Genomic DNA, 12731 nt, shown 5'->3' with positions numbered 1-12731 from the left:
CAGAGAAACATCAAACAGAACCTTGAAAGAAACTAGATTGCAAATTTGATCTCCAAGCAAATAAAAGTCTAACTATTGGGTCTGAGAGCAGCATATTCTCTGGGAAGTTCTCTGCCATCAACCATATAAATATATGATTCAGCCTCATTTGGGGAGTTGTCTAGTCTTTTAAATATAATGGGTCCTCATAATTTGGCATCACACAATAGAATGTTGTCCTAGAAGGGTACATAAGGAAGGTTCTGGGTCCAGTTGTAACCCAGAGTGTGCCATTCTGAGAAAGCTGTCTAACCTCTCCAGGTCTCATGTTTTTCAGCTACAAAGATGAAGCTGAGGATGGGTGAAATGTCTGCAATTTTTGTTGAAAAAACTAGCAATAAATTATTACAACAGAGAAGAGCAATTCTTCCTATGCTACCAGGAGAATAACTCAGAAAAAGGTGCTTCCTCTAAATCAAGAAATGACTTACAGTTTTATATTTCAGCCTGGATGTTTTGAGCTGATTCAGCATTTTTCTCAACCAGTAAGAATTGTTTTAATATAAAAATAATTTGTAATACTCACAAATATAATCAAACATTAAATTGTGCTAATCATATTATCTAGAAAGACTATCTACAGGAACATTTTGGAGAAATGTTCCCTATACACACAAATATCCACAGGAAAGGATGCTAAAGGCAACCCTTATCTTCAGGGTGACTAAATGAATCTTCTAAATCTTTACCAGTGGTTGTAGCAATTTGGATGAGAAATGGCCCCCTCCATAGGCCCACATATCTGAACACTTGGCCCTGGTTAGTAGCACTGTTTGTGGAAGATGTGTGATCTTTGGGAGGTAGAGTCTTGCAGAAGTGCATCATGGTTTTGAGAATTCACAGCCTCATCTCATTTCCAGTTGCTTTCTCTGCTTCCTGTATATGGATGGATATGTGATCTCTCAGCTTCCTGACGAGACTGCTGGCTACCAGCTTCCCTGCTCCCTTTATGGACTTTCCCTTTAGAACCATAGGCCAAAGTAAACTTTTACATAGATAGTGTTTTATGACAGCAACAGAAAAGAACTGTATATAGTAGGTGACATTTTTTTATGACACAACTACACAGTACAACCAGTATGTCACCCAAGTTCTGAAAAAGAACAAACTGGCATGCAAAATATATGTAGCACATCATTAGGTCTTGTGGTAGGATAAATTTTGTTTTGATATTATTTGTACTTTTTAATTACAAGTGTGAGATATGTGCATATGTTTACTGATACTTTTCTAAATCCCCACATTTGTCAATGCATTGGGAAAAGGACTGAAGAATGGCCAATGAATTAATGATTGCTAGCAGTAGGGAGGAAGCAGGTTAGGAGATTCTCAGAGAGATGGGTTATTCCCACTACCCAGTTTCATATTAATTAATTTTTCCAAAATATCTCACTTTGCTAAATTGAAGACATAAACTGTTTTAAGATTTAGTATTAGATTACACACAAGTGAAGCTAAAAACACTGCCAATAAAACTATGAAGCATCATTATTTTTAAGATATAGCTCTTAGATATTTAAGCATGAAAAAAATGTGTAAGAATCAATAAAATACAATGTGCCCCGTATAAATGTCTGAGAGGAAATTTACCACTGGTGCTCTAAGAATGTGCATACTAGCTCTAGAGTAATGATTCTGTAGTTAAAACCACTGCTGCTCTCATAGAGCATCCAGGCTCAGTTCCCAGAACCCACACCAGATGGTTCACAACCACTTGGAACTTCAGTCCCAAGGCATTTGTCACCCCCTGGCCTCCTCGGATACCTGCATGCATGTGGTGCACATAAACTCATGGAGGCATATATGAAAATAAATAGATACACTTTTTAATAAAATACATGCATAATGTTTTATGTAACCATACTTTTGGTTTTCTGTTAACTGATGATACATATGACCATCAGAGGTATTTTCTTTCAAAACCTGACCCATGCAAAGTCTCTCTGGCCTGTGCAGGTTTATTCCATATGTTACCCTGGACATCTTGATGATTAAAATGCCCTGTGTTTTCTGATCTTATCAACTTTACTTAATTCCAGTACTGTAGTCACACTCACATGATTAAATGGGAGATGATGTGAAAATGTAAAAAGTAAGTTATTAACTCCATCACCAGGATAAATAGAGCCATTGAATCACAAAGGTACCAAGATATGAATTTCCAAGGCATCATTTGAAACTGATGGTATCAAGCTATAATAATGATTCCTTGGAAATAGACAAGGCAAAACCAATATGTTTACCCATTTTGGCATAATACTCACCCTATTTCCTATCTCACATGTGACAAGATTTTGCTATAACTCTAACTTTATTCAAACAGGATTCAAGGGAATATTTGAGATTTTGAGTTCAAGTCAAGATTTCCACTTTTCATTCTATGCTTTTGACCTTATCATAAAAACCAAGTACACTGGGTACAGTTATTTAAAAAGCTTTTGACCTTATCATAAAAACCCAAGTACACTGGGTACAGTTACTTTTAAAAGTAGCGACTGATTCTTAAAATGAATCAATGTCTCCTAGAAGTCACTGCACTTCTGGGGTTTTCCACTTAGCTGATTATTGGTTTTAGTACATTCCAGCCAATAACAATAATAATGAACAGAAGAAAATTTTGCAAAGGAATAAAATACTTTTAAAAAATATTCTTAGATAGACATGGTGGCACACACCTACCATCTCAGCACTAAGGATTCCAGACCCTCACTCATATATCAGCTAATGTTTATATATACTATATTTTATTGATAATGAGAGTCATGTCAATCACAAAAGCGTTGTTCCAAACACTGTGCAAGCCTACACTCTTAATGTACAGCTTAGACACTTTCGTTGAAAGGAAAGATGACTCAGAGAGCAATTCCCTTTCTTTGATTGTCTGAAAGCCTAGGGGAACTCACTTCTCACCATGCTTTTGCTCTTTGCTGTTCTTAGGGCTAACCCTCAAGTGTCCCCAGCTCAGCCTGCTGAGGGACGCAAGTGTGACACAGGAAAGGTAAGCAAACAAGTAATAGACAAAGCCCCTTCCCACAACATGTACTAAACACTCTTGCTTCTTTTAAAGAGTCTGGAAAAGCCTAACATGCAGATTTGAAGCCCACACACCGACACCTTACTCAGTGTCTTACATAATGCCATGGAAATTGATCATTTCAGAAAGCAAATGGTACATGGTGGCATCTGTATCCCAAAGGAAGAAATGCTTATCCACAAATAGAACATGATTTTAGATTCAGAAAAAAAAATCTTAGAAACCATCTAATCAAATTTCTTCAACTTATGTGAGAAAAATTGAGGAGTAGGGAGATAAGCTGCCTGTCCCAAGTCACAGCTAATAAAATGCTAAGGCCAAGACCTCCAATTCCTGATATTCTTATAATGATACTCTATCACCTCCTTTTCCAAAACAAGATGTGAACCAATTGTAAGCTCTCAGGAGAGCAGTGAATCTTCTACCTGTCACTTTCTATTATCGCTCTGCATACGGTTCTGCATTACTGCTAACTTTTCTATGAAACACCTTGCCAGAATGTGACATGTGGTGAAGATGTACACACAGAAGTGGAGTCACAAGGATGTATTCTATAAGATTTGGGAGAATCACTATTAAAAATATTATGCAAGAGTACTAGAAATAAACCTAAGTTCTTGGTAGGAACCAAGGTGTGGTAAGAGGCATCCTTCATTTGGGGAAATATGTGAGATATATATGATGCATATGATATGTATTAATACTTATATACATTTTAAGGGCTTTATACATATTAAATAACTTAATTTTTGAAACAACCACAAAATCATTTCATTTTTGTTTAATTGTTGTTGAAGCTACAGAGACAAGGAAATCAAGACACAGAAAGCTAAGAAGCTTACCTAGAGATGTCTTAATCAAACCTCAGTACCCGGTGAGCTATTTGGAAGAAGGGGCAGAAAAACTGTAGGAGCCAGAGGTGGTGGATGACTTCAAAGAAACAGCATCTTCAAACAGCATAACAGGACAGACACACATGAGCTCACACAGTGTGTGGCAGCATGCACAAGAACTGCACACATTCCAGCCACAAGAATCCCAGCATAGAAAGGGGAAAGTGGACACAAAGTCTCACTCCAAACCAAGAAGCTATCTTCAGCTGATGTTTGCTGGGAAAGGGAAACACGGTTTTCTTCAGTGGAGTGCCACACTCCAGGGCAGACCCAGAAGCACTGGGCCATTGCCAGACAGAATTCAAGTTTTTGATTTGTTTTGTTTTTGTATTTTTTGTTTTATAATATTTTTGTTTTGGGTTTTTATTTTTGACAGACAGAGAGAGAGAGAGAGAGAGAGAGAGAGAGAGAGAGAGAGAACATGAAGCTGGGTAGGTAGAAATGAATGGAGAATCTAGGAAGAGTTGGGAGACAGGAAAGAATATGACCACAATATAATAAATTAAAATATAAGGAAGAAGAAACATACTTAGAGACACAGCTCAGAAGTGGGGAGCTAGACACAACCCCGGGAGCTCTAGAAGTGAGATTCCCCTTTCAATGACAACATTATTAGACTGCAGTGCTGTCTTATAAAGTAAAAAATTAAAAACCAAACTTTACATTTTCATAGCTGACACCTATGTTCGGTATAAAAGTAATTTTTTTAAGTTTTACAAATAATTAAGAATACTGATAAACGCTTTAAGCTACAGCCATATCATTCACCAAAATGTCAACAAAGCTGGTGAGAACAGCAACACTGGGGATCAGAATCATTTCCTAAAGGATGCTCAAGCTAAAGAGAAGAGTGAGGTTAAGACTAACAGAGATTGTTAAAAGGCAAAATGAGAGCCCTGCCATCTGCGGTCTACACCACCAGGCTTTCAACTAGGGGTTGCCAACATTCACACTGGAGTATAGCCTTCATTTCCATCCCCATGAATTCAAAGAAAATTCAAATGCTCCTATTCATTTTACTTACTTTGGCTTTTATAAGTCTCTCTTTATGACCCAGGCTTGCCTTGAACTCACAATTCTCTGCTTTGGCCTTCCGGGTGCTGGAATTACATGCAAGACCTACTATACCTGTTCAAAACATCCTGCTTTAGGTGTAAACCTTTTAATATCTCTCCAACAGATTAAAAACAGGACATGTGGAACATTGAGAGTGGAGAAGCAGCTGAGTCAATGACTAAAACTGCACAGCCATGTTCTAAAGATCAGACAAATGTGGGGCAGAATGGGTTCTGGTCTTCTCGGCACTCACAAATGGCCTTGAGAGTCATCTGGGCTACCTTCTTTCTGTAAACCAATGTATGCTGCAAAAACAGCAGCAGTTTTCCTTCAGCCTCTCCCTCTCCAAAGTCTTAAAAGGTTCAAAACCCAGGTGATAAATATCTACAACTCCCTGTCTCTGCCGTTATTTTATACTGACTCAGCTGTGGCCTCTAGTGCCCCTTCTTTAATACATAAGCCACATGCCTCTACTATACACAGCATCAGCAAATGAAAGTTGCAATCCAGTGTGGGGCTTGTAACTAGATGTGTCATCACCAAAAGTCTGGTAAAAGTTTCTGAACACTCATGACCAAAGGCTTCAGGATCTAACATGTAATGAATGGATGATGCCTACGGCAGCAAACTCCCCTTTCCATGGTGCAACTTCACTGCAACTTTGAATGCAGTGTTTCATGCCACCATCATGCCGTTTAACGCTAATGAAACTACCCAAAACACCTCAGCACAGATTCCAGACGATTGCACGTTAGAACCTGCAGGGTTTGGGTGGTGCATGCAAAGTTGCTTCCTCTGATAAAAGAGTAATAGTGTATTTACAGAAACCAGACTTTTAGTGTGTTTCTACAATTATTCCTCAGCATGGAGGTTTTCAATTAGTAGCATAGTGCTTTAAGTTTTTTTTATTGCTACGTGAAGTTGCTAATGGGTTTACTTTTTAAAAAATCACACAAATTTTGGCTTGGGATCAGGGTAGAATCTCCAATAATTTCTAAAATGGTCCTGAATATACTAATGCCATTTTGTACTATATATTTGTACAAAGTGGATTCCCAGCACTGGTAAAATCCAAATATTGGTCAACTCTGAAAATTTGTCCAAAATGCTCTATGTCCTGCAGCATCAAATATTCCCCTACGATTTGTAAATTGTTTTACATGTACAAGTGTTTTACTTGCATGTATGTCTCTGTATCACATGATTGCCTGGTCCTACAAAGGCCTTAAGAGGGCATTAGATCCCCTAGAACTGGAGTTAGAGGCAGATGTGAGCCACCATGTGAGTGCTGGGAATCAAACCAAGGTCTTCTAGAGAAGCAGCAAATACTTTTAACTGGTTGAGCCATCTCTGCACTCAAAATGTACCCGTACTTCCTCTCTCTCTCCCTCCTTCCCTTCCTTTCTCTCTTCCTCCCTCCCTCCCTGTCTCCCTTCTTCCCTTCCCTTCTTTACTTATTTTATTTACCTGACTATCTATCTATCTATCTATCTATCTATCTATCTATCTATCTATCTATCTATCTATCTATCTATCTGAGAAAGCATCTTCCTATGCAGCCCTGGCTTTCCTGGAACTTACTATGTAAGCAGGGATGGCCTTGAACTCACTGAGATTCACCTGCCTCTGTCTCATGAATGCTGAGATTAAAGGCATGTGCTATTATGCCCAACTTAATTCTTTGTATGAAAGTAAACAGCACTCTGATCCACAGTAATGCAGATTTTCATAAAGACTTTTATGGAGAAGAGCATCACCCTTGAGGTTAAACCTTCAGATGCTATAGAAAATGTAAAAAACCAAGATCCAGGTTAAGGAAGGAATTCCTCCTGCTCTTTGCTGGTAAGCAGCTGGAAGATGCCATATTTGGTCTGACTACAACATTCAAAAGGAATGCCCCTTTCATTCTGTGTTGAGACTTGATGGTGGAGCCAAGGAAAGGAAGAAGTCTCAGAGCATTGCCAGGAAGACTAAGCAGAAGAGAAAGAAAGGTTAAGTTGACCGTGCTGGAATTCTGTAAGGTAGATGAAAATGCAGAATGAATTGCCTTTGTTAAGAGTGTCCTGATGAATTTGAAGCTAGAGATGTCATGCTCAGTTACTTTGACAGATATTGCTATGGTGAGTGTTGTCTGACTTAACCTCTTCAACCAACCAGAAGACAAATGATGGTATGAGTTAACAAAAAGACAAGAACAAATTTAAACATAAACAAATACATTCATCTAATTAGTATACAAATTTGATTTAGTCTTTACTGGATGGTGAAATTATATGTATACCAAAGAAATTGTTTTAAGACTTTCTGAAGTTTTTTTTTTCCTTTTATTATTGTAAGTGCATTATTGTGCATGTGTAGGCATGTTGGGGTGGGACAACAGGACAACTTCATGGAACCATTTCTCTCAATTCATCTTTGTATGGTTTCTGAAGTTTGAACTCAGATTATTAGGCTTGTACACTCAAATAAAGCATTTTTACCTGCTAAGCCACTTGCTAGCACCCAAAAAAAACTGTTTGAAGAGAAATGTCTTTATGATTTATTATCAGTAAATCCTTAAATTGTATGTCTATTTTATGTATTTACATGCCTCGGGTTGCATAAAATTTTCCCGTGTGAAAAGGGGTCATTCTAAGGTGGCTGGTTAAAATTACTGTTTTCACAGCCCCTATGGCTGATTCAAACATATTAAAAGCATCCAGGTCTGCCTACTTTTTAAAGCAGAATTCAGATCTGTAGAGTTTGCTGGGTCTAATTTTTAATTTAACTCCATTGATACATGAGTGAAATCATGGCATGGTTATTTGAGAGGACGAATGGGAGAGGCAGGTCAAGATGAAAAATGACATCCAGTGCAGTTTTGTGCTCTATTCCTCTCTCAGTGGGTGTGCTGACCTGGAGATGGGATGTCAAAGACGATGGAGAATGGAGCAACAAAGACTATCAACATGGTCATAAGACCCAATGAAAGGGAAGACTAATGCTGACGCAACTCCGTGGTTCCTTCACTTTACAGTGGGCTTGCATAGCTACTGAGCATCACACAGGTGACAATGCCACGGAGTGATGTGGCATTCACTGAGGACAGGAAATTGGAGTCATAGTACTATATTCTAAGACTCTGGACTCAATCATACTATGAACATGAAATGTCCCTCAAGGGGCTTCTTTGCCAGGGGATTGACTTTGAGAAAACAGAGGGAGAATCTTAGGACTCTTATCTAATTAATGCAGTCACCTGCTTATGGATTCATTACATAATGCCGATATCAAGAAGTGGTAAAAGGAATTTAGACCTACTTGGATGGAGGAAGTAAGTCACAGAATCCACATCCTGGTCCCTTCCCATCTTCCTTTTTCTCTGTCTTTCATTTACCATAAGAAGGAAAAGTTCCCTGCCATGAATTTGCTGCTCTACCCAAGCACATGAGGAGGCCAAGAACCCTCCAAAACCTTGAGCCAAAACAAACTCCTTAACTTGTTCTCACAGGCTCTTCAGTCATACAATGCAAAAATAACTTATCAGAACTTGTTATAATCTGGAGAAGATACAAACTGTAAGGAAAGAATACAGAAGCACCTGGACAAGGGCGATGGCTGAGATTTATACTTCCATCTGTCACCCCAAAATGGAAAACTAACTAGAAACTAGCAGGAGGGGCAAATCCATGGGTTCTGGTCAAATTTAAGGAATTTCTCTCTTGGCATCATAACAATTTAATGTGACAATCATTTCTATGTATATTTTAGAAAACCAACATTTATGGTTATTTGATTGAAGAAAGGGCTGTATTCATCATTTACTTCACATACCTGGCTTACTACCACAATATCTCAGCTGAGCGAAACAAGTACATTTCTCAGTCAGCTACAAGCTACAAGCAATTGATTTACTTCTCTAGTTAGTGATGCCAAACCCCAGTCCTTCAACTCATCCACAAACCAGTTTCCATGCTCTAGAAACAGCCGCTGAAGACTTCCTGCCCCAGAACAGATGTTCTGATCCACCAAACATAAAGGCCTTTGGTCCAGTTGTTCCCAACTGGTATCTCCAAACTTTGGTATCTCTAGAACATTTTTTTCTGAAGGCCCTTATATACATCAACCGTCTGTTTGAAGTTTATCTGCCTCCCTAAGGAGGACAAGGACATATCTTCATATATAAAACAACTTTGTGGCACCTTTGAAAGCAGCAACCCTTCATCCTGTAGTAGAGTTTAGTTTTTCAACACTCTTTGGTATCTTTCTTCACATCAAAAGCACTTAATTTTCCTTCCCCAAAATATCTATGGTAGAAATATGCCATTCAGTATCAACCATCAGTTAGCAAAGCATGAAGTATATGCATGTGTGGATGAATGTGATGTACAAGACTGCACAGTTTACACACACATACAAGTCCACAGACATTTAGACAAACATAGTTGTACAGCTTATTGAAAACAAATAGTTTGAAAAGTTAACATATAGTTACCCTTAGAACAGTGTATAGTACATATAGATTTAAACACATGCTTTTACATATGCATTCAAATATAACATATATATTATAATAGGTACAGTTTTCTCTCACTTTATCTTTAGCCACTATAATCTCTCTAATGGTATTAGTAACTACTTTATGTCTCTTTCTGTGATTGAAAATGTGTTTTCCTCAGTAAAAAGTGTTTTGAATTAGTACCTGAAAATGACCAAGGTACCCCCTTTCAAATTTAAGCATCTGGGAATGGAAAGGTTTGGATCCAAGAAACAAATTACTATGTATCACTAACCCTGGCTTCACCTTGCAAAGTACTCCTTTAAAATCATTCCCAATTCCATATGGTTATGCAAATCACTATCTGAACAGACTGGTTCCAGGGTTAGCATGCTCCATACTTAGTAAGGTGAGGACTTAACAGACTAGGTTGTAACAAAGTAGCAGGCTTACAACAAGCTATTTATGTGGATGTACATGACAGCCAAAAGCAGCATGATACCGAAAGTGGTGATCCCAGAGCAGTGGGTCTTTTTCACTCCCCTTAGTCACCCCTATTTTAAAAGTGTTATTATTTGTATAATAAACCACCAGGACCTGCATTAATATACACTGGAGCAGTAAAAGTAGGGTGCTGGGTAACACTTACACAGAAGCCATTGGCAGCCTGTGTATACGACCCACAGTAAGTGGCCTAGTGTCAGCATAGACTTGCCCACCCTGAGTGCATACTCTATTACCCATGTTAAAGTGACCCACAAAGTAATGTGGGGCTGTGGGTGAAGCTTGGAGGTAGAATCCTTGCCTAGCATGCACAAGTCCCTGGTTTTCATCCTCAGAAAAAACCAAAAATGTGAAGTAATATGACAGTCTATGTGAAATCTCCTGTTTTTATGAGAGACCTTGCTGGGGCTTTTGTTGTTGTTGTTTTGATTTGTTTTTTGTATTTTCTTATTATAACTGAGAATGATCCTGGCCTTTTTATACTTTCTTATAATTGGGGGTAGTCCTAGCCTTTTTGTGATTTCTTATAATGATTTCTTATTATAACTGAGAATGATCCTGGACTTTTTATATTTTATTATTATAATTGGTGATAGTCCTAGCCTTTTTGTGCTTTTGTGTAAATGGGAATGGTCCCGGCCCTTGACTACCTTCCTGGAATCCAGAGCAGAAGTTAACAGACTTGGCCACATGGGCACCACAGGTCTAATGAATCTGATGTGTTTATACTGGAATATTTTCCAGCATGCTCCCCTGTTCTTTCTTTCATGTAGAGTAAGAGACAGAGTGTACAGCCTTCTGTCTAGGGCCCTTGAAGGCTACTCTCCACCGTCTAAGAAAAACCTCCCACCACAGTGCCAAATCTTCTCAGGCCATGGGGCTGAGATGTGCTCGCAGTGTATACTGATGCTGTATTCTCAGAGTAAAACATTTGTCTCTAGGCAAGATGCTCTGTTACAGACTCTCGGCATGTCTGACATGCTGATCTCCATGCACCCCACAAGGATTTGCAGTAGCACAGAGTGGTGGTGGCTCCCCAGCCCCCCTGAGATAGTGCCATTCTGAGCTATTAGTGCCTGTTGGTCCTCGGGTGGCAGCTGGTCTGAACAAGACCTTCCACACCTATCCAGCAGAACCGTTCCACGCATTCTGCTTTGATCTGGGCAAACCCCACACTTACAGCCATAAATGCATTGGCACTGAGAGGGACTGCTGAGGATGTGGCACTCCAGGTGTGGCTTTATCTGGCACTCCACCGGCTCAGCTATTTAGGCCTAGTCTTCTCCATTGGCTTGAAGCTCTGTTCACACCATCTTGGGTAACACATCACATTATTCTTCCTTATAAAAACAAATAAACTCAAATGAGCATTCGGGGTCAGGTCAGCTGTCTGAACATCTCCGTCTTCCCCTCTGATTGATGTGCCTCGGTTTTCACCCCACCCCAAAAACCTCCCAGACTCTCAACTGAGAACTGGCCAGACGCCTCCCTTCATCTCCTCAGTCTGTCCACCTTGCTCACGTCCACGGATGCACACAGTCCCCAGGAGGCTCAGCCTGCTGGCCACCACTGAGTCACTAGGAACACAGCACTGCAGTACCTAGCACTACCCGCCACCAGCTACAGCCGCAAGTTAAGCCACTGTACTCCCACCCTACAGGAAGCTCAGCTGTCCCGAGAGGCTGGACCAAAATAAAAAACAAATGTCTCTGTACTTATATGGTTCCCCTCTGACCCAGTGCATCTGAAATTTACCCAGTTCTGGAGAACAAGGAGCTGCACACATTAGTTCCTAGGCAGCTCGGCTGCTCGTAGCAGCTGCTTTCTAAAAAGCATTTCTGGAAAAGAGAAAACAAACTCCAATCCACTTCAAAGCAACACTGCCCAAGTCTAAAATCATGGCTGGAACGAAAACTTACAACTCAAGAAGGCATCGCATGTTTTTTTTATAAGTGAGTGTGGGGACATAATATGAGAATTGCTAAGGGTCTCAAGGAACCCAGCCGGGGAGGCTGGTGACTAAACTCAATAGTTGTCTCTTTTATTTCTCAATCCTACCTGCAAGAGTGGGCCTTCTTGACTTCAACCCCCCATGTTATGGACTACAGTTCCTTGCAAAAAATTGACCATCTGGTCTTTTTGAAGCACGCTGGGTGAGATGCAAAGTGAGTTTTCAGAAGAAAACTAGAGTTAAGAGTTTCAGCTAGCACAGACAGGAAGGGGAAATGGAAAGCCTTTTCAGAACCGGGGCTGCTGCCTGTCGTGGACAGCAGTTGTGATACATACATTTCACTGACGTATGCCATAGGGGTCTCTGTTTTTCTGTTATAATCTGTTTATTGGGTGATTTAGCCAAAGAACCTTATATAACACAATCCTGTTTTGAATGTGGCCACATGCATGGCATTGCACTCATAAAATTCAGATGCCCCACAGACTGTCCCATGGGCCACCTCGATCATCCCTCCTTGCAAGGTTTCTATGTAAGTGACATAAAAACAGGTGCTACCACTAGGAATAGTAGAAAGAAGAACCCAGCCATCAGTTTTAACCTCTGTGCACACTGCACAACATACTATGCTACAAATTTAGGGATTGCAGAAAATCCTTCCATCTTGATTGTAAAACATTGCAGGGGGCTGAGCTCTCAGGGAGACAGGAGTCCAGTTCTCTAAGACCAAACATATGTGAGTTCACTTCGGTCTGCCAGGACATAGTGCAGGGACAC

The 12731-nt window shown here is 39.8% G+C and overlaps 1 protein-coding gene across 5 annotated transcripts in view; it reads right to left on the bottom strand.

Annotated features, from left to right (window-relative positions):
- The window catches only part of Cacnb4 (calcium voltage-gated channel auxiliary subunit beta 4), a 243446-nt gene that overhangs the window by 112196 nt on the left and 118519 nt on the right, over window positions 1–12731 (bottom strand). The window contains exon 2 of one of the 5 annotated variants that reach the window (XM_051184702.1): window positions 11184–11343. The exons of 3 other annotated variants lie outside the window; for them this stretch is intronic. In XM_051184702.1, coding sequence (XP_051040659.1) covers window positions 11184–11189 — 6 coding nt within the window. In that variant the 5' untranslated portion in view covers window positions 11190–11343. The remainder of the gene's footprint in view (window positions 1–11183; window positions 11344–12731) is intronic. One more of the 5 variants, XM_051184703.1, reaches the window with a different exon arrangement.

This window comes from Phodopus roborovskii, unplaced genomic scaffold, assembly GCF_943737965.1.
Source record: "Phodopus roborovskii unplaced genomic scaffold, PHOROB, whole genome shotgun sequence".
Taxonomy (NCBI): Eukaryota; Metazoa; Chordata; class Mammalia; order Rodentia; family Cricetidae; genus Phodopus; species Phodopus roborovskii.
Note: the sequence above shows the minus strand (reverse complement) of the source record. Positions and strands in the feature narration are given on the sequence as shown.